This window comes from Pituophis catenifer, unplaced genomic scaffold, assembly GCF_029215685.1.
Source record: "Pituophis catenifer annectens isolate HBS135680 unplaced genomic scaffold, rPitCat1.0.hap2 SCAF_4, whole genome shotgun sequence".
Taxonomy (NCBI): domain Eukaryota; kingdom Metazoa; phylum Chordata; class Lepidosauria; order Squamata; family Colubridae; genus Pituophis; species Pituophis catenifer.
The window spans coordinates 25,692,833-25,720,252 of record NW_027256884.1 but is presented as its reverse complement, the minus strand read 5'-3'; the positions used below and the strand labels follow the sequence as shown (position 1 = coordinate 25,720,252).

Genomic DNA, 27,420 nt, shown 5'->3' with positions numbered 1-27,420 from the left:
ATAATACAGAGTGGCAGGGTTTTTTAACTTACTATTAATTTCATTTATTCATTGCCAGAATGCATAAGAGTACATGAGATGAAGCGATATATTCCTTCTGGTTGGATATGCAAAAGCATCACTTCAAAATGCTGTTAGCATACACTGTGTGTGGTTCTTCTTTTTGTTAATGTGTGAATTGCACAAAATATGGAAATGAACCACTTGATTACCTGCATATCATTTAACATTTGCATGTATTGACAGACTGAAATAGAACTGCCATGCAGAAAGGAAAAAAAAATATGACACAGCCAACGTTCTGGCAAAAAAAGGATTCCATCTATCTTCCAAATTGTTAGCCAGCAGTTTGCAATATATATCCTACACAATAATTATACAACAACTAGGGTCAATATTTATTTCTAAGGTGTGGTGTATGCCAAACTAAGTCTTTCCCAAACTATTGTACATGATATTTTGGCAATGCACACTCATCCTTCATTTCCTTCTGCTATTCCTATAAATAATGCAATGTTGAATTGCCAAATTCAACAAATATTGTGTTATGTTTTTACATCTACAAACAGGGTAAGTAATTTCAGTTCAATAACATGCCTTTTTACACAGAGTTATTGTTGTGGGGAAAATAGGAAGAAGGAATATTAGGAATGTTTGCTGCCTTGAGTTATTTATAAACATAAAAGGTAGGATAAAACTAAAATGAATGAATGAATAAAATATTTGTCCTTTTCATGATAACAATTGTATGTTGCTCAAATGAAGCTCAGACAGCTGTCTGAGCTTCACAGTTCAGTCCTGACTCCACAGTTCAATCCTGAGCTATATATCTTCTCTTCTACTTGAACAATTGTGTTATTGTGAAGAAGAAATGTTCAAGCTTTCACTTTAAACAATACTTAAATTTTTCACTTTCTTTTTCATATAGAGAGATTGCAGAATTTATTGTTCCTAAGTTTATCCCAAGGTCTGCAGCTCAACAAGCTTCTGCTTCCTTGCTGCTAAATCTTTTTGTCTGACACGTTGAAATCTAGAGTGACCCAGAAAAGACATCTGGTCTTTTGGATCTAAAGCAAAGATACACTGAACTGCTAAAAATGAGTATATTTTTTTAGGAATCATAATGATGGGAGTTTCTAAGACACTTCAAGTTTATACTTACAACCTCCAACCAGTTTATCAGAAACCTGATCTTGTTTAAATCAGTTTGTGTAATAAAAAAAGAAATTAATATTCTTCAAGAACCATTGACATTCCTTATGTTTTTGTCTTGTAAAGAGACAAAACAGTGTTTTCATCAGAGATCAATACTTAAACTGAATAAAATACACTTCTATTAACCACCAACCATAATACTCCCAAATGTTTCCTAGATTAAAGGTTGACTTATTTGTTTTTTTGTAAGGCAGAGATAAAAAGTTAATTTCTAAGCTGCCTGTGGATAATACATCCACACATCTATAGTCAGAGAGGAAAACAGACTGCAGGTTCTTACAATTAAGTAGTGAGAGAGTTTCTTTCAAGGAGCCTGGCACAAAAAATAGAGTGGTGTAGACTTTACCAATTTACCACAACTCCTAGGGATGATGTGAACATATTTTTTTAAAACTTCATTTAAAGTTACTGGATGAATTGAAAGCACATCCTTCAGAATCAAAGAGCAATGAAATATACCTGGGATTTATGGAAAATACTGTAGAACTCATGTTGAGGTTCCATCAACAAAACAACAGGAATTGATTCAACCTCCCTCTCAAAACTGGTGCCATTACTTTTAAGATGAATACAAGTTTAAAAGTCAAGAACTTAATTTATTTTACTTCTATGTAAAATTATTACATTTAATGTATTTTTTACATTTATACTGTGTATCAATATATTGCATGTGTATACCATTTAGAGCAGGGGTGTCAAACTTGATTTTCATTGAGGGCCGCATCAGGGTTGTGTTTGACCTCGGGGGGCCGGGGTGGGTGTGGCCAGGGTGGGCATGACCAGCTCGATGTCACTTGTGTCAGGGGCACCTGTGATGGCCTAAGCACTCTGCCAGCAAAAATGGGCTCCAGAGCTCCGTTTTCAGCTGCGACAGCCTCCTGCAGCCATCTGCCAGCAAAAACAGAGCTCAGGAGAGCAGCGTGCAGCTCTCGCGGGCTCTGTTTTCGATTGCGACCATCTCCTGCAACCCTCTGCCAGCAAAAATGAAGCTATGTTTTCACTGGCAGAGGCACCATGGGCTGGTCCTTCATTGTTTCCAGGGCAGCCCCATGGGCCAGATCTAAGCACCCCGCAGGCCAGATCTGGCCCCCGGGCCTTGAGTTTGACACCCCTGATTTAGAGTCATCCAAACTAAAATGGTATATAATAACAGTAACGCCTCGGTGTTACTGTCACCTTTTAAAACTCAAATTTAACAGTTAAATTTTATAAATCTACTAAAATAAAATTTTACTTGCATTTATGAATAAATACATGTATAAATATGTAAAATCACATATTCATATACCTGAATTTATGAATATTCATAACACTAGAAAAATTCAATTACTATTTTGTATAGAATTGGCATTTTGCCCAATAACAAATACTCTGGCTTCCGAATGTTCTGGACATTTGATTCATAATCCAGCATATGTACAACTAGTTTATCATGTTTGTTTTAAAATAAAGGCAATTATATAGACGTATTTCAATATTTTGAATATTGGAATATACATGAGTTTGTGTCAATAAATGCATGGACCTTCTATTCGATGGTACCTTGGCAACAGTGGAAACTGTTTGGAAAGGAGTGAAAAGAATTATGTTACAGTGCCATCAAAGGATCCAAAGTTATGCTAATGGGAAGCCTAAAAATGATACATGATGGATTGAGGAAAGAAACTGCTTATGAAAAAGAGAGAGAATAATTGGTTCAAAAATAAGGATGAAAGAAATATATAGTGTTTATATAGAGGGGAAAAAGATAATTACAAACAATGTAATTAAAGAAAATAAAAGTGCCTTGGTGGCGCAGCAGATTAAAGTGCTGTTAAATAGCACCAGCTGCCTGCAATTACTGCAAATTCAAATCTCACCAGGCTCAAGGTTGACTCAGAACTTCCATCCTTTCGAGGTAGGTAAAATGAGGACCCGGATTGTGGGGGCAATAAGCTGACTTTGTATAAAAAAGAACACCGCTTGGGGGGGGCGAAAGCCCTATTAAGCAGGTATATACAAAAGTATATACCTGCTTAATAAGCAATTAAGCAAAAGGCTATTGCTTAACGCATTGTAAGCTGCCCTGAGTCTCCGGAAAAGCGCAGCATATAAATCGAACCAATAAACAATAATAAACAATAAAATGTAGTGGTGTTAATTTCAGATAATTATTTTGGAAATGGGTGAAAAGGGATAAACAAGGAGCCCAGAGTTAAGTAAATGGAATAAAAAAAAAATGAAATTATTTCTATTAAAATAAAGCAAGAGAATGTTGGAAGGAGAATTTTAGAGTTTTCTATGAAAAGGATAGTGATATCATTCCATAGAGTGGAACTGATCGGAACCTATAAATCAGTGGTTGGTTGCTACCAGTTCGCCCTGGATTGGGCAAACTGGTAGCGGCAGCGGTGGGAGGCTCGCGAGCACGCAAGCACCCATGAGCGAGCCACTAGCAACGGGATTTGAAACCCATTACTGCTATAAATGTTAAGGTCCTAGAAAAATGATGAAAATGAAATCAGTAATGTTCACAAATATTGGAAAAATTGTAACGCTGCAGGGGTAGATAAGGTAACTGATGAAATGTTAAAATATAGATTTGCTTATGAAGTGGCTATGCAATTTGTTTAATGTGCACGTAAAGACTACACCACTGTCTGATGATTAGAAGAAAGCCATCATTTCCTTTACAAAGGAAAAAGTAACAAGGATGACTATAAAACTGGAATGCTTCAGTGAATAGTTCATTGTTCTACACGGTGTAAGGCAAAAAATATGTATAATGTCCCCTTCACTATTTAATATATCTATGAATAAATGTAAAGGGGGTGTTTGCAATGATAGTAGAGATGTATTGACTGGAGCTGTGCATCTCTGTATATTTTGGGACACAAACTACATTATATTGTTAGAAGAAGAAAACCAAATGATTTGCAATGAATGTCAGGCAAATTTTATGTGCAATAAGAATTTTAAATCTGAAAAGGGATTATATCAAAGATAAAGTTGTGTTTCATGGTGAAAATTATTGCAAATTATATATTAATGGAAAAATAAATGAATATAATCAAGTAGGTGCAACAATGTACTTTGTGGAATGTTTACTAATTAATTTATTTTATTTATAAAAAAATTATGGCTGCCCATTTTACAGAAAATGTCTCTGAGCAGTATAACGATCAATAAAACAATAAATATAAAACAATTGTTAATGAAACCATTTCAAATAATTATTAAAAATATCAAAACTATAAAAGCAGAAGTAAACAAGAAAAGAAAAGAATAAAGGTATGTCAATGGTAACAGTACCACCTCACAAATTCACCCGCCCCTGGGGTTCCCAAGCCTGAGGGACCTCCAAAAGCTCAGGAATGATGAGGCCAATCTCATCTCAGGGGGGAAGAGGGGCAGAAGATTTCGCAATGCAGGTGCCACAGCCAAAATGGCCGGCCACCTAGGGCCAACTCCCTGGATGACAGAACCAGTAACATGTCCATTCTTTTGCATCTGGTTGGATGGGCAGATGAAGAGAAATATCTCAGTCCCACTAATAATAGGGAAATGGATGGAAATATTTTAAGAATTGTGAATATTTATTTATATTATTTTATTTGAAAAAATTAATTGGCTACACGTCCTACCGAAGCATATAACTCCGGACAGCTAATGATACACACCAATGTAAAGTACAATTACAACGAACACAAATAAATACAAAATACATTTTGTATTTTGACATTATTAATAATAATTTAACAAAGTTAGAAGGGACCTTGGAGGTTTTCTAGTCCAACCCCCTGCTTAGGCAGGAAACCCTACACCACTTCAGACAAATGGTTATCTAATCTCTTCTTAAAAACTTCCAGTGTTGAAGCATTCACAACTTCTGGAAGCAAGTTGTTCCACTGATTAATTAAACTGTCAGGAAATTTCTCCTTAGTTCTAAGTTGCTTCTCTCCTTGATTAGTTTCCACACATTGCTTCTTGTCCCGCCCTCAGGTGCTTTAGAAAATAGTTTGACTCCCTCTTCTTTGTGGCAACCCCTGAGATATCGGAACACCTAGTTCTTCTTTTCATAAGACTAGACATATCCAGTTCCTGCAACCGTTCTTCATATGTTTTAGCCTCCAGTCCCCTAATCATCTTTGTTGCTCTTCTCTGCACTCTTTCTAGAGTCTCAACATCTTTTTTACATCATGGAGGCCAAAATTGGATGCAATATTCCAAGTGTGGCCTTACCAAGGCATTATAAAGTGGTATTAACACTTCATGTGATCTTGATTCTATCCCTGTTTATGCAGCCTAGAACTGTGTTGGCTTTTTTGGCAGCTGCAGCACACTGCTGGCTCATATTTAAGTGATTGTTCACTAGGACTCCAAGATCCCTCTCAGAGTCACCACTATTGAGCAAGGTACCACATATGCTGTACCTGTCCATTTTGTTTTTCTTGCCTAAATGTAGAACCTTACTTTTTTCACCATTGAATTTCATTTTGTTAGATAGCGCCCAATGCAGCGGTGAAATTCACTGAACTGGTAGCGCCAGCGGCCCACCCACCGGAATGTCATTACGTCCCTTTTTTTACCATCTGCGCATGTGCAGAAGAGGCAGGCGTACGCATAGCACACATGCTCTCCTGCACACTCCTGTTCCCGAACCGGTAGCGAAGGTAAGTGGATTTCACCACTGGCCCAATGTTCAAGTCTGTCAAGATCCTTCTGTATTTTAAGCTGATCTTCTGGAATGTTGGCTGTTCCTGCTAGCTTGGTGTCATCTGCAAATTTGATGAGTTCAAATTTCTCACATATCTTACACATCACAGTCTCCAAATTTGCCTATATCAGGTTGCATTTACAGCCTGGCTCCCTAATTAACTAATCTTGGCTATTAGAAAGTTAGGAGATAGTATGAAGTTTCCTGTAAGAACTGCATGTTGAAAGAAGTGGCAATGAATGTGACTGTCCTTCTGTGAACTTTATTATACGGATATGAGAATGAGATACATCAGCAAAAACGAAACTGAATATAGCAGGAAAGTTTTAGTTCAGAAACCTATGTGGTAGAACAAGAAGAGATAGATGGCTACCATGAATGGGGACTGAATATGAACGTGAGAAAATGAATCAGGATTGAACTGCAAAATAAATACAAGGGAATACAAGGAGAAAGGGGGAAAGCAAGAGAATTGTGCATGGATGGAGTTGTTGAAATCCTCAAATAGTGTCTAAGAGTAAAATCATTGCTATATGTGGTGTAACAGTAAAGGAGGTTTTCAAGATTTTAAAGTTATAGTGAATGATACTATTTTAAGTAACTAATAATATATATATATATATTTTATTTGATTTATATGCCGCCCTTCTCCGGAGACTCAGGGCAGCTTACAATGCGTTAAGCAATAGCCTTCATACTTTTGTATATTTATACAAGTCAGCTTATTGCCCCCACAAACTGGGTCCTCAATTTACCCACCTTAGAAAGGATGGAAGGCTGAGTCAACCTTGAGCCTGGTGAGATTCGAACTTACAGTAATTGTAGACAGCTGGTGTTAATCACAATGCTATCAGTCTGCTGAGCCACCAGGCCCAGGCCCAAAAGAAAATAAAAAAAATTCTTTTTTATTATCACATACCTTAATTTATTTTGCTTCTTATTTCTTACTCCTTTCCTATACTTTTTATAACATTGCTACCCCCCACCCCCACCCCCCATGGAATACTGTGATAGATATTTGTTCACCTACAATGTGTTCACTATAAGCAAAGTTCTAGATTCTATTCCATTTTTATTTGGTTACAAATTTAGATAGATAGGATAGAGGGACGGCGAGGCTCTACCTGGTCTCGCCTTCCTCCGCTGGAGACAATGGATGCCCCCAGCTGCTCCTGGGCTGCCACAGGTGCCCCTGACACAAGTGACATCAAGGTGGCCATACCGATCCTGGCCATGCCCCACCCCAGCGACACCCACCTGGCTCCCTGAGGTCAAATACAATCCTGATGCGGCCTTCAATGAAATTGAGTTTGACACCCCTGTTCTACTTCTAAAGGGGAAAGAGGCAACTGTAGAGCCTGATTCAGCAAATGCTCTTGTTGCTTTTTACTAACTGATATGAAAGTGAATAAGGTAAAATGCTCTATGTATATACAATACATCTGCTACATGTTCACAGCAGAAATGGGGTATATTCTATAGCATATTCTTCATTTATACAAACAAGAGTATAGTAATTAACTCAGAGTGGGGAGACCCATGTTCTACACCTCTCTTACACATGGAAGCCTTCTGGGTAAACTTGTACCAGTCATAACTTCTCATCTCAAATCAACATTAAGTACTATGACAATCAGGCTGATAAAACAAATCCACTTGTTTCATCTTTCATCACATATTGATAGTTCATTGTAAAAACTGAATTGGACAATTGGACTCTGCAATCACGCTGGATAAACATAACAAATAAAGCAACCAGATCAATAATAATTTTCATTTATACAAACTGATTCTAAAGCTGGTCAATTTTTTCCATGATGTGAATATGTGAATATGCACTGTAGGATATGCTTGAAAATATTATGTAATGTACATGAATTCTATAGTATTCTGTTCACAGTGGACACAAATGCCCTCTTCCTCATGTATATGTAAACTAATGATACATAACTGGAATTCTTAACATCATGCTTGTGTTTATGCTGTTTATGCTCTCAAATATGTGTAACATTAAAGGGTTCTATGTTAGAGAAAAAAAGGCAAGGAGTAATAGCTCCTTCGGTTGGACATGAATCAGTCATCAAATATATGCATATCTTTAGCCAGCTCTCACATTGTTATATACAGTATCTACACAATATCTATCCAAATTCAGACAGTTTAAAATAAATGTAATAAAATTCTCCTAGAAAATGCATCTAATGAAAATTTAATAATTAATTTCTATTTAATTATAGAAAAGTTAATTTTAAATGGAAAATTTTAAAATACAAATAAGCTGAGATGATATCTGAAAACTGACCTCTTATCTAGAACTCTTATCTTCAATCCATTCTGATAATTACTTTCTCTCTGAATCAGTGGTGAAATCTTCCGCGGGTTGCCACCGGTTCGCTGCCCGCGCATGCGGGGTGCACACCAAATGCATGCTGCACATGGAAAAAGGAGCCGTTTGAAGGTAAGTAGAACAGCGAGGGCGGGGGGAACAGCTGTGCCACGCAATTTAGATTCTGCTTTTTAGCAAATTTAAATCGCGCAGCATAGTTTCGACAAACCAGTAGCTTTTATTACTACGGGTTTGCCCGAACCGATGCGAACCGGTAGCATTTCACCCCTGCTCTGAATATAATAGTCCAGTATCATAGCTTTATTATTGACCATACATTAAGTTTCAGTTAAACTGATTTATTGCTCTTGCCTATACACAAGAATCTGGTCAACTAAGAGACAACACTAAATTGGTGATAGATAAGAGTCGGAATTCAAGGTGGGATAGACTTGGGTTGCCTGTAGGAACATAGCAACTCCAATCTGTTTTTTCTCTTCACTATATGCCCAAAGTCTCTGTCTCTTCTTCTACTATACAGTTTGTTTTTTTTAAATCAGGTAATGAATGGACCTGATAACATTCATCCCAATATGGTAATACCAAAAACAAGGTACTAGCGGTATTGTTACTCTTTTTCTTAAATTTCAATTAAGCCTGTGGTTTTTGCTTCTTCATAAGAATTTATATAGCTAATTTTCAGGTTCAGGAATTACAGTGTGAGTAAATTCAACCTAGACTTAAAATCAGTATTAAGATGAAGCAATGTTGTTTGCCTTTCAGGTTGGGTCAGCTCTATAAAATAGCATGAGCTAAAACCATCAAGAACAATTATTAATAATTGCTATGTACTGATCTCCTTATTAGGTTGACTCAGCCTTCCATCCTTCCGAGGTAGGTGAAATGAGGACCCAGATTGTGGGGGCAATAAGCTGACTTTGTTTAAAAAAGAACACCGCTTAGGGAGGGCCGAAAGACCTACTAAGCAGGTATATACAAAAGTATGAAGGCTATTGCTTAACGCACTGTAAGCCGCCCTGAGTCTCCGGAAAAGGGCAGCATATAAATCGAACCAATAAACAATAATAAACAATAAAATGTAGTGGTGTTAATTTCAGATAATTATTTTGGAAATGGGTGAAAAGGGATAAACAAGGAGCCCAGAGTTAAGTAAATGGAATAAAAAAAAATTAATGAAATTATTTCTATTAAAATAAAGCAAGAGAATGTTGGAAGGAGAATTTTAGAGTTTTCTAAAGGGCAGCATATAAATCGAACCAATAAACAATAATAAACAATAAAATGTAGTGGTGTTAATTTCAGATAATTATTTTGGAAATGGGTGAAAAGGGATAAACAAGGAGCCCAGAGTTAAGTAAATGGAATAAAAAAAAATTAATGAAATTATTTCTATTAAAATAAAGCAAGAGAATGTTGGAAGGAGAATTTTAGAGTTTTCTAAAGGGCGGCATATAAATTGAACCAATAAACAAATAAACAAACAAACAAATAAATAAATAAGCTAATTATAGTAGAATGCATTTCTATAAAAGTAAAGAGTGATACATTGTTTTAGTGACTTTTATGACAGCATATTTATTTATATTTATTTATATTTCATATCTCTAAAGTGGTTTTGGGAAGTGTACAGTATAATATAATCAATAAAGTAAAACAACATATAAAAATTAACATTAAAATTAAATTAGAATGGTTTTTTTAAAAAAAAAATTATATAGAATAATGACATTATAGTTTAAAAGGGTAAAAATCCCAAGTTGGCCAATTAACACTGGTTATTACAGGTGGGGGAACTCTCGTGGGGCTAGTCAGCCCCACAGTTGCATAGTCCTCTGTGCCCCCCCCACAAGACTGCAGAGCCAAGACCTTCATGGAAAGCAGGAGGGGGGGGCTTTCTCATCTCTGGGGACAGGATGTGCCATAATTTGGGGACAACTGCAAAGAAGGCTTTCTTCCTAGACTTCCTTGACTGATAGGGCCTGCAGCATATCTTCCTTGCCTGAATGAGTGAGATGGGTGATGTGATGGGGGAAGCCAGTAGGTATTCTGACCCTACACCATGTACGACTTTATAGATGATGACCAACACCTTGAAGCAAACTGATACCCAGTGCAGTTTGCAGAGCAAGGGTGTTGCATGTGCCCTTCTAGCACCCAGTATGGCTTGCATGTCCACATTCTTCATCAGCTGAAGGTTTGGACACTTTTCAAGGATAGCCCCATGTAGAGCACGTTGCAATAATCCAATCACTAGGATGTGAGTGACCAAGTGAAGAGTTTCCCTATCCAAGCAAGAGCACAACTGGCACACAGCACAGAGTTGGGCAAAGGCTCTCCTGGCCATAGCTGCCACCTGCTCTTCCAGCAGGAGCTGTGAGTCCAAAAAGATTACCAAGTTACAAACCAGATCTGTCTGGGATAGTGCAACTCCACACACAAAGATGATAAATTCCTGGATACTCAATATCTAACAGCTGATGTTACCTACTTGGGTAATGAAACATCTGAAAGAAAACAAGCAAGCTTGTTTTCACCAAAGACTCCACACGCCACATACTCATTTTGATAGAGCTGACTTGGAATTTGAATAGGCTACATGTAAAGAATTTTACACAGACCCTGTGTGTTCTAATTTAGAAAACAAAACAGTAATTTAAAAAAAACAAGTAAAATAAGTAAGTTCTTTTAATCACCCACATTATATCAGTAACTATCATCATGGACACAAATAACTGTAGCACGTGAATATAACACTACCCAGGTGTTACTTTGTTATGCCCAAATAGCTATTCTGATTATTATTCTTAAGCTTTAAATTTAAAATTCTAAGATCTTTCAGCTGAGGTTCCCTGCTGTGCACATCAATGAAAAGTAAGCTGTTTGGATAGTCCACAATTTGGAACTGAATATCTAATAAAAGTAATGTAATCTTGCCTCAACATCTGTCTCTTTCTTGTCTCTTCAATTTCTGTCTGTCTATCATCTACCTACCTACCTACCTACCTACCTACCTATCTATCATTGTTCATAGATGACACTGTGAACACTATCAGGCAGTGCTTAAAGCAACCGCTTCTTATTCTTTAAAGCAGAGATCCCCAATCCCAGGGCCATGGACCACTACCAGGCCATGTCCTGTTCAGAACTGGGCCACACGAGCAGCTGGCCGTCGCATGGATGCAGCTCAACTTGTACAAGTGGTTAGCCAGTTCTCCTCCCCCCCGCCCCCCACCGCCAAGGTACCAAGCCATAAAGGTTAGGGACCACTGCTTCAAAGCAACTGTTATCTTTTTACTGCATGTGGCTGCATGTGTCATGTGATCCTGGGAAAATATGCACTCCTTTAAAAAACTGTAGACAAGGATTACATTTCATCCTCCCAGATTTTTTGTAGTATCTTTTCAGAATTGCATTATCCAGCTGTATTATATATGTAAATGAGCCTCGGTGGTGCAGTGGTTAGAGTGCAGTACTGCAGGCTACTTCAGCTGACTGCTGACTCCCTGCAATTTGGCAGTTCAAATCTCACCAGGCTCAAGGTTGACTCAGTCTTCCATCCTTCCAAGGTGGATAAAATGAGAACCCAAAATTGTTGGGGGCAATATGGTGACTCTATAAATTGCTTAGAGATGGCTGTAAAGCACTGTAAAGCGGTATTGCTTTACAGTGCTTTTGCTATTGCTAAATCTTAAATACCTAGCCAATTTTCCATCAATAGATGACTTCTTTTTTCTTCCATGTTTCTTAGCTCCCCTTTCTTCATCACTATAAAATGTTTACTGTTGTTTATATTCTTCTGTACTACCTTTTTCTCTTAGTTCACGACACCATTAGACTATAAACTATATACCAGTGTTGACGAACCTTTTTTTCTTTGGGTGCTGAAAGCGCGTGTGGTAGCACACACGCACTGCTGGCACTCATAATGCAATGCCCCCTGCAGGCCCCTCTCCCACGCATGTGTGTGCATGACCCCCATCTGCTCCTCCGCCCCCTGCGCATGCGACCCCTGTTTTTGTGCTAGCAAGCCTCTCTGAAGCCTCCTGGAACCAAAAACGGGGTGGGGAGGTGGGGGGCGCACTGCACCCCCCACACCCCATTTTTGTGCTAGCAGGTCTCCCTGAAGCCTCTTAGAACCAACAACAGGGTGCATGGGGGCACTGCACCCCCCCACACACATGCAACCCCCCCACACATGCACACGCGTCTCCCAGCAGAGACCCAAAAATCAGCTGGCTGGCGGAAGGTGCGCGGGCACGCACGGTGGAGCTGACTTGGCTGTCGGCTCACGTGCCCACAGAGATGGCTCCATAGATTTGCCATCACAGATATATACTTTCCTAACATGATTGTGTTTCAATTTTGTGTCAACTCTTGGAACTCTTAGCAAGTATCAATTCTGGGAAATTCTGGAAGAAGAAGTTCACACATTGGAAAGATGATACTTTAAGAAAGACTTTCTTGGACTATTTAATTAGACTATAGTATATATTTATCATTACCTTTAATTATCCTTTGCTTCCTCCTCAATGATTTTTTTCTTAAGATTGTTGATTCTCCTTTGACTTCTTTTAATTTGCCCACAGGAAGGTGAGCGTTTCCCTAAATAATTAACTATAAATTTGTGGGACAGAACACTATTTTGCACTTGCTTAGTAAAAGAGGCTATTAGCAGTTAGAAGAAAGTGCAAATAATTGAAGACAAGTCCATCATACTTTACATCTTAGTGTAAAATAAATAGGTCAACAAGATGGGAAAGCCGGGCACTGAATAATATTTTTCTGTGCTATTTTTTTTTCTAAGAGCCTTGGTGGCGCAGCAGACTAAAGCACTGTTAAGTAACACCAGCTGCCTGCAATTACTGCAAGTTCAAATCTCACCAGGCTCAAGGTTGACTCAGCCTTCCATCCTTTCGAGGTAGGTAAAATGAGGACCTGGATTGTGGGGGCAATAAGCTGACTTTGTATATATAAAAAAAAGAACACCGCTTGGGGGGTGGTGAAAGCCCTACTAAGCAGATATATACAAAAGTATGAAGGTTATTGCTTAACGCATAATAAGCTGCCCTGAGTCTCCGGAAAAGGGCGGCATATAAATCGAACCAATAAATAAATAAAAAATAACTCCTTTTATCTTAAATTCATCTTCCTTCTAGGTAAATATGGAACGGTATTGAAAGATTCAAGTGAAGAAAGTAACTCTTATGGAAGAAAAATAACAACATACCAAATTACAACTGTAATCCTTTTTATGAATTAAATGAAAAATTGATCAGTTGCTTCTATACACCTATTTCAAAAAGATCCTGTTTGTCCAGAAATCACAAATCAAAGACTCTAGAAAGAGTGCAGAGAAGAGCAATAAAGATGTTTAGGAGACTGAAGGCTAAAACATACAAAGAACGGTGGCAAGAACTGAGTATCTCCAGTTTAATGAAAAGAAGGATTAGGGGTGACATGATAGCAGTATCCCAATATCTAAGGGGCTACGACAAAAAAGAGGGGAGTCACCTGTTTTCCAAAACAGCTGAAGGCAGACAAGAAGCAATGGGTGGAAACTAATCAAGGAGAGAAGCAACGTAGAACTAAGGAGAAATTTCCTGACAGCTAGAACAATTAATCAGTGGAACAACTTGCCTCCAGAAGTTGTGAATGAACAGAAGATGTTGCTAGTCCCAGATGTGGTTGCTAAATGTGAATTGTACTTCTCATTTCAGAGTGACTGTAATCTTGGATTCCCTCAAGATTGAGGGATTTTTTTTTTCTCACAAAGTACTCTAACCTCTTTGTTAAGTGTTCAGAGCACACTTGATGTAACTAATACCTCCTTTTGCCCATTAAGTGTGACACACCCTAGAAAGTTTCCTTTCCGTGTCATGCATCCACTGAATCATAAACTAACCAAGCAGGCTGGATTTAAATGAGATATAAATTAGCAAGCAAACAGAAATCTAGGGCTAAAACTAACCCAGCTAAGCATCTGCATAAATGCAACTATTACTTCTTTAGTTGACCTTGGTGAGTGTGTTGTACAAATTCAGTCAATTGTGAAATAAAGGGAAATAGGCTCATGGGCACTATTAAGCATCTTGTATAGTAAGATTTACAGAACTCTTAGATTCTCATGTAGCTAAATTTAGTTACTGTTCATTCCCAGTGAAGGTAAGTTAATTGCAGCAAAAGCCATTGATTTTGAGAATGATTAGCTTTTGCTGGAGTATTTCCATTATTTTGTGTATCATTGTCATGGCATTGAGATTAAAAGAGAAACTGTAAAAATGCATAGAAATGTCATCAGATTATTCAAAATGATCGAACCACCTCTACTATATTTTCACATCTAATATTGACATATGGAATATGGTAGCATCTAAAACACACTAAGGAGTATTATAGGCAGAATCCATATTCCCCAACTATACTACTTTCATCAATATAATTTATAAAAATACTATTAAAATTATATGCTTTCCATTTCCTTTCTGATAACAGCAACTAAGAGAATGGATTAATTATGTAACCAAACTCAACATTCTAGAGAATGGATCAGATTACAGCATTCTGAAATTTATTATTTATTTTATTTATTTATTAGTTTGATTTATATGCCACCCTTCTCCGGAACTCAGGGTGGCTTACAATGCATTAAGCAATAGCCTTCATACTTTTGTATATACCTGCTTAGTAGGGCTTTTTTGCCCACCCACCCCCCAAGCGGGTGCCTAAGATTTACTATATTTGGGTAGTTAATAGTTCATCCTGATATTTCTATATGGTCTCCCTAAATTAATTTATGCTGTTCATTGGGAATAATCAAATATCAAAAAGAATTATTTAGCATTAACAAAAATGTAACCATTGATAACATTATTACTTTTATCATATACTTGGAGGAATCTTGGATTCAGAGCAATTGAAAGTCAAGGAGGAATTCAATTAACCAGGAAAGAATTCTAATTAATGTATTTGAGGGAATCCTGAAGCTATGAACATTACATATGCAAGGTGGGTGGCATGCAAATTTAATAAATAAATAAAAATATTCAATATTGTGGGACAATTTTAATTTTCAACGAAATTACTTTGTTTGTTTGTATCCTGCCTTTATTGTTTTTCACAAATAACTCAAGCAGTAATCCATTTCATCCAAATGTACAGGTGTAGGCAGGGTTTTTTGGTCATAAACTTAAAAAAAAAACCACTGGAGCAAACATGTTGTTACTCACAGCTCCCTTGGTAGAGGTACAATGGAAATGACACATTTCACAATTCTCTTATACATACCAATGAGAAGAGTCAGTAAAGTGTCATTCCCTGTTATTATACAGTATATAACTGGCTAGCTGGCTGTTTACAACCTTACTTTGAGATGATGCCCCAATCTCAGTAATTTAGTGATTCATACATTGAGTACTGTTTGACTGGACTACTTCAATGTGCTTTACATGGAGCTGCTATTAGAAAAGACTCAGAAGCTGCAGCTGGTATAAAATATAGCGACAAGATTACTGGCAAAGCTGCCCTGCTATTATAAAATGATTAAATAAGTTGTGTTGGCTATTAAAACTCTTCCAACTCCATTTCAGAGTGCTAGTCATTATTTTTAAAGTTCTAAACAGTGCAGCAACAGGACACATTTACCAACCCCTTTCTACCATTGAATCTGTTTGTCTGGTCCAATTGAAAGGACCGCAGAAGGATCTCCTCTCCTGGTCAGAGTTACAGGTCATAAGTAAGATAGCAGGTCTTCTCTAATAGGCCCCACCTCATGCAATACTCTCCCTGCAGAAATGTCTAAGAACTGCATCTTGCTTCAATATGCTTACCTGCTTTATCCCTGTGTTTTTCCTTTTAGTTGACTGTGAGCCCCCTCTCTTGATTTTATATTGGGTTCCAGCTCTGCTTTTGTGGTTAATCATATGTTTTTGATTCAGAAATATGGATTGATTCAGATTTAGTTATTTATTATCTTTTTAGTTTGATGTTGTAAACTACATCAAATCTCCTTTGGCATTCAAGTGGGTTATAAATACTGCAAAATAAATGATACATTCTGTAAACATATTTTCCTGTTCTTTCTAATCCATGAACAAGAGCTAAACTGAAATGTTTAATTATTCCATGAGCTACCAAATTTTTAAAAAACCCTAATTATAGATAATAGAAATTCTAATTAATTGGTGCTTTAAACAGGATTTCCCATCAAAAATACAAGTGTTTTATATAATTTTCCACTAATCATCTGTTCACCATTTGTATACAAAAATAAAATAAAATTTTAACCAGAATTTTAAACTTTTTAACTAACTTATTTAACATGACACGGGAAAACACCCGAGATTTTAATTTTTTGCATACACACACCCGCAAAAACTTAAGAAGACAAATAAAATAAAAATGTCTACATACTGTACATTTCCAGTATGGGCATCTCTTTGAAGTAGCACTACAATCTAGCATGACAACCATATACAACAATGACAGGCAGAATGTGCAATATATGTGCATGGCAATATATCTTTGGTCTTTGAACATCAGTAACTGATATATTTTCTACCTGGAATGTAGGTAATGATATTTCTTTTGTGTCTTGCAAAAGAGATTAATGCAGACCCATATCTAATTTTTCATGTCATGACACTAGCCATTCAGAATACATTATCATCATAGGGTTAGGGGCTGTATATCTTTCATTGATACAGTGTTTTTAAAAAGGAAATTGTTAGTTTCCTGCATTTATGCACATTAAAGCTTTGTTAGCTTCAAATTGAATTTAATAATGAGAAATGATGGCCCAAATAACAGCCATGCTTGGTACTAGGAGACAGTATCAAAAAACATACTTTTTGCTCATTCCCAAAGCTCTAATTTTAGAAATGCTATTTGTTAAGACGCGATGACACTATTATTCAGAAGTATTTTCCTATCATCAGTCCTATCATCTCTGCTTTCATATCTCTCTGGTGGTCTTATGTGCTGATATGCTCGATTTCACAGCCCATTACATCCAAATCAAATAACCCAGTCATAAAGTTGACTTTGCAATATACGCTGTAAAGAGATTTTGAAAATTAATCACCACATAAAAATAGAATGTGGGTGAAGATTATCAACAAGAAAAAATCCATGTACAGGTATGGATACATATGTATATGTGTGTATATACACACACACATTTTCTAATAATTGACTATGTCCTACTGTAGTCTTTAGAAAATGCTTTACAAATTAAGTAGTCTGGCAACAAAATCCTATATTCAGAAAGAATTCCAGAGGCTACAGAAAACTGTGCTATAGTATTTGTTTTAACATCTACATTGCATGCTTCTTTGAGGCAATATAACCTCCAAGAAAACATCTAATACTGAAACGGTGCCTTTTTTATTATCCTTATCCAAAAGTCCATATTTCTCATTAAATTAAATCTCATTGCAAACAGAAAGGTGAGGAAAATAAAAATTAAAATGCATCCAATTGACCTCAGATCAACTCTCAGAAAAGTAAGCTGGTTGGCTCTGATTAATACTCTGATATCAGTTGTGAATTTTAATGCTGTATGCTAGACTAGGAAGTCTAAAAACATCCTAGAAGAAGAAAATAACCCTTCCATTATACTGGCAAAAGAACAGCATGGATATAAAAGCTTGGGAGATTAATAGTTTAGTTTGGCGCCTAATGGGAAAGATTCTTTTCTTTTTATCCTGTTGTTTTTATTGGTTGTTCTGAGCCACCTAGAATCACTTCGTGAGATAGGTGGCTATGTAGATTCAATGAATAAATGAATTCCATGAATTCACTAGGAGTTGAGCTCAACTTGTGGAGTTTATAGAAAACACATTCTTTATTATGAACCATTTAGTAGGAAGTCCAGATAGCATCATTAAACAGACATGAATTAACATATTACTAGAATAATATACTTACTTTAAAAACAAAATATGAATGGGTAATTTATACATGTAAGACTGTGTAATTGTAGCAAGAATTTCTTTCAAGAGGCAAAAAAAAAAATCTATCTCCAACACTTGTTTCATAATTTTAGCCAATTATGTACTGATATATATTTGGGTGTCAGTAAAATATATTCCCAGATGATGTAGATTATATGGCATTATGTAGACACTCGACTGATATATATTGTCATATACCAAAGGTTTTTTGTGAAGTAAGGTTACAAAAGGGATCTGATTCTTGCCTGATTTCCCCAGAAGTAATCAGCTCCTTGGAGTGCCCTTTTCCTCTTATATGTTTTACTCTGTATGAAATTTCTCATGTGAGCGACTAGATATTTTATTTGAAATGTAAGTTACCCAAAGAGTACATAGGACATTCAAGAAAATATTGCCATTGTAAACATACAACCAGGCACCTGTTATTTTTTTCCAACAAGATAGCATTTTCAGTGAACTTAATCTTCTGTAAGAAAAAATGTAATTTATCAACCGGTCATTTAAGAAAGATGAAAATGAAACTAGTAAAATGTTCTCATTTCAATTTCCTAATATAAGAGCAATTAACTGCTTAACTGTTATCCTAGAACCAAATGATAACTGCAATCTTGCACGCTTATCTGGGAGAAACCTTCTGAATCAACCAATCTAAAGTGCAAATTATACACCTACCTAGGAATTATCCCCATTAAAGTAATTGGAATTTACTTCCAAATAAATACAAGAAAACTACACAAAGTTTATTTTATTGTCTTTAATTACTACATTTTAAAATATTAAAAAATTAATAATACTTTAAACCATTAACAATGATAAGTAAAACTTGACTGAAAAGTATTTAACAATCTGTGTAGAACCTTGGTCTACTCAAGGATTTATCCTACAAAAAATGATTTTTCATGGTACCTTAGCAGTGTGGCTGAAAACCACTAATGATTGCAACTGGGATGACTCAATTTGGATAAAAGATCAACAGAAACAATAACAAAAGATAAGCACATCTTGTTCTGCTTATACCTTACCCACAAACACATTTAGAAATTTTATTATTATCATTAAATTATGTTGGGCTTTCCTTCAATTGTTGTTCACAATTAATTTCTTGCATTCCAACCTAATCCTAACATAGTTCCATGAACATTCCAAACTGCAGTATGAAAAGCTTCAGCACATAAGACATCACACTTAAAGTACATCTACTGAAATCAGTGGAAGTTAATCATTAAGAACTAAAATAATATTTAATTTCTAATTATGATTCAGTTCATTATGTCAGATCAGACACTTTATCAATCAAGATCTAATTACTGAATTAAGTTGAACTGGTTTGCTCCTTCACAACATACTAATCCTGATCCTAGATGATCAATAAAAATGGTCACACAACCTGTTGACTTGGAAAATAATCTGGTTTGTGATGAGTTTAAGACATCTGCAAAACAACCTTTTTTCCTTAAAAGCAATAAAATGTATCACAATAAAACTGAAGCATGAATAATTGTTTATATAACTGCATATGATATATAGTGAAAGAAAAGATTTGTCAATATTTCCCATTTTTAAAGTACATGTTTTGGAAAATAATGATTTTTGTTTCTAAAGTTAAATCAACTAAGTCATGATATTGAGGAAGCAAATATATTTTTATATTGTAAAAAAACAAGGGATATGGTCATATTGTCATATCTAATAATTTATTATTTAAAACAAAAGAGTTAAAAAGAAAAAGCAAACATTTTACAAATGGTTTCTAGGAACATTCTCTATAAATATTCTATATTTGAATACTGAAATACAAAAAAGGGAATGCCTTGAATGAAGATGAAATGAATAAATTACAATATTACACAAATATACATTCAATGTTTTCCTCATTTTTATCTTTTGAAATCATAGTGCATGGCTGAAGAAGCATTTCCTAATAGAGAATTAATCAGCTTTATGACTTGGACATGTTGGATGTCCTGCGTTCTAACATAGTCACTGTCCATTTTAAGTTACTTTTATTTAAGACCATTATTGACATAATAAACATTATGATTTAAGGCTAGCAATTCATTCACTTTAATTTATTGCTATATTGTTGAATACAGTTCCTCTTTCATTGAATACAGTTCCTCTTTCATTGGATAATCTTAAGCAAATATAAATGGATATCATGCATATCTCATCCCTGTACCTAAACACTGAAAATATATACTACTATTAGTGTCATTTTATTTTATAAAAATACAGAATATTGTATTATTAAGTTGCATGTCATAGATTAAACATATGACAAACATCACATTTCATGAGAAATCTCTTTCTAACAACTTTCAAAATACAAATTATACAAAATTGCTAAGCCTTCCGATGCCTTTACTATAAACTAAAAAATGTGGTCACAAATTGATCCATTAATGCTGTTTTCTTGACAAAATTACTGTTAAGCAGCCATAGAATTTAACAATTATAAACATCACTATTCTATCTGTACTTTATTTCAACAATCTGTGACAATCAGTTTAGTATTCTATATACAGTAGCTGCTACTGCCAGACATTCACACTAACATTTTAGCTATGCTATTGCTAAATCACACTTGTAATGACAGTGTAAAGCTCTTTTTATTCTTTTTATTCTTGATCTATTCATTTAAAGATATTCTTTTAGTCTTCCTTATACTATTAAAACTTCTTAGGTGTAATTTAAGCACTAGAAAGAAGTATGGATCGCTTTCTTAGCCAAGGCACACATTTTAGTATTGCTCTCTGGTACATTTGGTAATTTGATCAATACATTATTTTACATATAAAGGAAAAATAAAAAAAACATGCAGAATTTACAACTAAAAGTGGGAAAACATCTTGGGAGAAATCAATTTTCCATTTTCTATTGGCATGGATAATATGAACTTTGACCCTTTGCAAATATAAGATGTAACCAGAATGGGAAATTCTAAACCATAAGAGCAGCTTTTTTTTAATCACACTTCTTTGTATGATACGCTTTTGTTTTGATCAAATTCATCTGTAGACAGAGAATATATAAGCCATCATGTCTGCCCCACCCCTTGTAGCCACTGAACTATGAACACAGAGAGAGTATGAGAGAGAAAAACAAAAATACACAACATCTGGTATATTAGCTTGTCCAAAGATTCCCTAAGTTATAGCTCTTTGCCCTGGAAGATCAAGCTTGGTGATTGCACAGGTGAAAAGAAATACAAAATAATAAATTGAAGGTGAGGTAGAGACCATGTTGTGCTGTATTGTTCACAGAAAGGGAAGAAATGGAATAAAATGAATATAAAACTGAAGAGGAGGAGGCAAGTGTTAAGGGGGTATCCCAAAATCTCGTAGTGTATCCCAGAATGCAAAGGAAGACAATTACTAAAAGTCATCATGAGCAGAGTGAACCTGCCATAGCATGCAAAGACAGGTTGTTATGGAATTGGAATTTCCCTATATTTACTCATTAAGGGTTCTCCACTTCAATTTCTCTGAATACTTAAAGTTACAGTGCCATCAAATGTCTAACATGACTTACCTTGCTCATTTGTTAATTTTTGAAAATAAGTCAAAATGCACTGAATGCTACATTTATTATCCCATCTCAAATTGTTACATTTTTTCATGTGCATTTTTTGGAAATATTAGTTTATTGGCCCGCTTGTTCTCTCATCAGGCTTATTTTCCTTTCTCCACATAAATTTTTAGTACTGGAAAAATTATAAATTATCTTTTACATCAGAAAAATTGCCTTCAAACCAATCTTGTTATATTTATTATTAAAACAAACAATCTTCTAGGGGAAATGAAAACAATGAGAAAAATCAAGCATGACTAGCAATGGTTTTGTAGATTTACTTTTACATCATATGGTTTTTCCATTACTGATTTACTGTCTTACAGTACACATACTATTTTTCTCCTTGTTATCTCTACAGGGCTTCAAGGTTTCTTAACCATTTTCACACAATTGGATTGGAAACAAGTTAGAATACTGTTCACAGATCTCAAAGAGCAACATTTTTTGTTGTATTTTAAGCCCTCTGAGAGCTCACCCAGCTCAATGAAAACATGTGGGAAAATGCTTTTTAAGCATTTTGTTCTGCATGAAAATAAAGTGACACAAGGGATCCATCCCATTTACACAATGCCACATACCTGTTCTAATTAATCTGAAATACTGATAAATCTTACCAGACCATCTTAAGCATTAGTAGCACAGAAGATGTGCAAATCAGAAGGCTGGGGCACAAGGCCATATTTAAAAAAAAAAAAAATACTCTTGACTACATCAAAAGTAAATGAATTTATTGAAAGCACTTTTCCCAATCACTTCACCAAATATTGCAGTGTTTGGAACATAGTACTTGTAATCAAACTACTCAAAACGTAGATTTGGTGGATTGTTGTTCCCTCATTTATATAAAGTGTTATAAGCACTATCAACATCTCAGTGGTTAGCTTGATTATTGATCATAATTACATGGATTTTTTGACTTTTTAACACTCCATATAACTAAAGCATTTAAACACCAAATATGATTTAATAGATAGGGAGTTTAGACATTTGTTCAACATGCATGCTTACGGTGGAAAACTTGTTTCAAATTACTGCCTAATAAAAGCCATAGGAACCACTTCTGACAGATTGACTGCACGATAGTCTCTCTAGAATGGGCACAGAGCCACCTAAAAGAGCAAATGGAATGGGGGAGCCTTTTTCCCTCCAACCCCAAGTCCTAATGGAAGCATCAAGAAGGTACGGGGAGGTTATTTCTCTTATTTGTTTCCTCATTCATTTTCTTTGTCCTCAACTTACAACGGTTTGCTTAGTGACCATTCTAAGTTACACTGAAAAAGTGACCTATGGCCGTTTTCCACACTTATGACCATTGCTGCATCCCCGTGATCACGTGATTTACCTTCAGATGCTTGACAACTGACTCACATTTATGACCGTTGCACTGTCTGTGGGGGGGGGGTGTCACGGGATCCCCTTTTGCGACCTTCGGTCAAGCAAGAATCAATGGGGAAGCCAGATTCATTTAATCCCTATTTTGCTAATTTTAACAACTACAGTTGATTCGCTTCCCGAATGTGGCAAGCCAAGTCGTCAAACGGAAACGGGGCAAAACTCGCTTAACCCATTTCTCACTTAGCAGCATGAAATGTTGGGTTCAACTGCGGTCGTCAGTCGAGGACTACCCCTAATAGCCCCAATTTGTGAGCAGTCGCAATTCAGGGCTTCCGCTTCAAAACACAAGAGATAAACGGACAGAAAGCACACAAGCGCACACACACACACACACACACACACCTTGGCGCCGCAACCTCCTCTTCTTGAGTCCAAAGATGCGGACCTTGGAGAAGATATCCACCAGGTTGCCATTGCAAAGCCCGCGGTTCTTGCTAGGGCTGTTGCGCCTCCTGTTGGCCGAGGGCCGGTCCCAGTGCTGCAAGTCGCGCGCTTGGCGCTTCTGGCGGATCAGACCGCTGGCGATGGCCGCAGCCATGGCCCCTCGGTTCCCGCGCTTTCCTGGGGCGCCCGGCTCAAGCTCGCAGCGAAAAGGGCGCCGGGCTTGCCTCAGCCTAGGCGCGACCCCATCGCGTTACGGGCCAAGGGCAAGGACGAAAAAGTCACGGGGTCGCCACCCATGAAGCCTCCGAGGGCTCCGGATCGAAGCAAAGCAACAAGCGGCAGCCAAAGCAGCGGCGGCGGCGGCGGTCTGTCTAAGATTGCGATAGTGCCTCCACGACGCCGGGCTCATGCCCGGTTCTCCATGGCGGCGGCAATAGCCGCTTCCATCGCTCGGGTCACCGCCGCGTCTTCCTCCTCCTCCTCAGAGCTGCCGCCGAGTGCTTCGGAAAGCAGCATCTGGAAAGTGTACGCTTCGGCTCCTGAGAGAAAAAGACTTCATATCAAGGCACTTCGGTCCCACCCTTGCCGACACCCCGCCACACACACACACATAGACACAAACACACACACCCTCCCTCCCTCCCTCTCCCTTCCCAAGGCAACCGAAGGAGGGGATTTGTCCTTGGGGCGTGGGTGGGGAGTTAAAGCGCGGCGATTCCCAAACCCGACACAAAACCAGCAACAACAAGCGGTTTGGGAAACAGGAGGAGGCAACAACAAGGCGGGGGAGAAGGGGGGGTGCTTGTCCGTGGGATTGGGGGGAAAAAAAGGCTCGGCCGACCAAGGGAAGCCGCCCCTCGCCTTTCCAGCGGGGCTTTTGTGGTCGCCTCTCAGCGCGCGCGCGAAAGAACAGGGGAGCGCGTGGCGCGGCGTGGCGTGAGGGGAAGAGAAAGAAGGTGCTTGGCGGGGTGGGGGAAATGGGAGGGAGATCGCGCCGAACGTGGGTGTGGGAGAGCGAGGTCGTGGGGCCGCTGGTGAGGTTAGACGAGGGGAGAGATTGGGAGAGAGACGGAGACGAGGAAGGGGCGACTCTGGAGGGAAAGAAACGGGGTGCGAGGAAAGAAAAAAGAAAAAAAAAGAGTCCGGAACCCTCGAAGGCGGGAAGGAAGCGAAGTTATAACCTGCCGTCTGGATTTTCCTCCCGGCTCCGGAAAGTCTCCCCCGTTGGGACTAACGCCTTTGGCACCGAAGGCTCCCAATCGGCGGTGGCGGCGGTGCCCCTCGAACCCTCCCAACTTGTAGTCCCAACCCTCCCTTCCTCGGGCATCCCTCGTAGCTCGACACGATGGGACCCGGCTTTGACCTTCCGGACGGGAAAGGTGACTCGTGTGGAAAGACGCTTCGGCAGCCGTGACAACAAAGAGCGATGCGTGGCGGTGTCTCGAGAGCGAATCGCCCTCGTGGCTTCGCTTCCTTCCGACGCGCCGGCCCTCCTGGTAGATTCCCGGCAGGGCGGTACCCCTCTCCCGGGAGCGCTCTCTTGACTAGCTGGGCTACCCTGCCCGGGGCTAACGGCAGTTCCAGGAGCCGAAGGGCTGACAGCTTTTGGGGGATGGAGTGGGGGGTGCTTTTTTTTTTTTTTTTTAATTTGATTTACATGCCGCCCTTCTCCGGAGACTCAGGGCGACTTACAATGCGTTAAGCAATAGCCTTCATACTTTTGTATATTTATACAAAGTCAGCTTATTGCCCCCACAAACTGGGTCCTCAATTTACCCACCTTAGAAAGGATGGAAGGCTGAGTCGACCTTGAGCCTGGTGAGAATTGAACTCGCAGTAATTGCAGGCAGCTGGATGTTAAATGCTGCCTTAGGAGGCATTAGCCTCCTTACGCCACTCAGGCTTTGGATATCCAAGTGCCCGGCTCCTCCGTGGCTAGACTGCAGTAGAGGTCACTCCATCTAAAACTGGGCGGTAAGGTTTGGGAAGGATGTGAACCTCCCCAAAAACCCAACTGCCCAATTTTCAACATCGATTTCGCCCCATTCTTTCTGCATTCTCTCTTCATTTTGCTTGGAGACGTTGCTACTTTTCGCGAATGTGAATTACCACCAAAGGAAGCAGGACGAGAAGGGGAAGGAGGGAGGGAGCCACTTTAGTTTTTGCTCCAGTTCACACCTGCTTTTAGATCCTATATTCCTAGACTACATAACAAGTCTAATGCCCACAAATTGAACCTTGGCTCCTGATCTCTCAGGAGTTGTTTGGTTCTGGTTAAAAAAAAGGGGGAAGGGAGAGGAGGAGAAACCCTTCAGGCTCATAAGGAATCATGTGAAAGGAAAACATTTAGAGTGGGAGAAAAAGAGCAAAAAAAAAAAATGAGGAAAAAAAATCTGAAATGTTTAGTACTGAAACAAAATACACACATTTATAGTTTTAAAAAGCAACACGTACATGCCTTCAGACAAAGAGAGTACAGGTGTACAAAAGATATAATCTCCCTAAATAGACAGTAAAGATGCACCAAGGGTAGAAAAAACTCCATCGAAATAATATTCAAACATTTACTTGTCGGTTTATAAAAATCTCTGTTCAACTACACTGCTGGCAATCAAGAAATTTTAGTGGTGGCTGTTTTATGAACTAAATCTAACCATTCTGGATTTTATAAGGCTAGAATTTTTTTAAAAAAAATGTTCAGTGATTATTTGTGACAAGTAGTGAAGCAAATAATTTTAATTAATTCACACTCCAGTGAAATAGCCTGTTTGCTACAGATCATCAAGTTATCAAGACAAAAATACTAATGCTAGTTTACCTATAAACAGTGCGGTTGATTTATGTCCCCCCTCCTTTTAGCATTTTTGTGTGCAATTAAAGGTATAGAAAACCCTGACAACATTTGGACATCTCTTATTTACCTAATCCAAAGATATCCTAGTCCACCACACAGGTTGCCCACTATCAATATGTCATGAGTGTTAGAATTATATGGTCTTTTAGAATCTGCATACAATTCTTTTGTTGCTATGCAAAGACAGCACTAATTAAGTCAGCTGCTACTAGATGTGGCTGCATGGAACAAAGCAGATTTGAAGTTATGTGTTAATTATAAAGATGGTCACTTAGAAGAATCACTCGTGAACTTTTCTTTCCATGTGAACATCCTGACTGCTAATACTGAACAAAAAAAAAGAGATAGGAGGCATTTGTCCTGTAAATTTCTACCCAGTTGAAATGGCTCTAAGTGTCATACATGAAAATGAACTTCAAAACATCCAGAAATCTATAGCTTCACATGTTTATCATCCAAATCATTTGATTGGAATACAAGATGCACTTTGATTTTATACATATTTTTTTCTTGAAACACATTTGTATGGAATGGTTATACGTTGAATCTCTATAGAACAGTGCACTGCCAAGGCCAAAATTTTCCAAATATGTATTGCAGTACGTTGTCATTTCAGCTAATTGTTTTTTTGGACTTTAATAATAATACCCAATACTCTCCCCAAAAATTTAATGCACAAAATAGAGTATTAGCAATTTGCTTTTTGTGGTAGATTGGTATTTTGTGGTTGTTATTGACTCTAGACCACGGGTGTCAAACTTGATTGCATCATGGACTGGATCATTATTTATTTATTATTTATTAATCAAATTTCTATACCGCCCTACTCCCGAAGGACTCAGGGCGGTGAACAGCCAAGATAAAATACAGACAATACAAATATTAAAAATCCCTTAAAATTATTAAATATTTCGGCCGAAACACAGATTAAAACACCCAATTTATAAAATCACGAATTCAAAAATTTAAAATTTAAGAATTTAAAAGAGGGGAGTTAGGCCAGGCC

General features: G+C 37.6%; 1 protein-coding gene across 2 annotated transcripts in view; it reads right to left on the bottom strand.

Moving 5' to 3' along the window:
- The window catches only part of FGF14 (fibroblast growth factor 14), a 364,608-nt gene that overhangs the window by 108,970 nt on the left and 228,218 nt on the right, over positions 1-27,420 (bottom strand). Inside the window, exon 1 of one of the 2 annotated variants that reach the window (XM_070944321.1) lies at positions 23,519-23,714. The exons of the other annotated variant lie outside the window; for it this stretch is intronic. Coding sequence (XP_070800422.1) covers positions 23,519-23,714 — 196 coding nt within the window. Of the gene's footprint in view, positions 1-23,518; positions 23,715-27,420 lie in introns of those variants that run through there. 2 annotated transcript variants of the gene reach the window in all.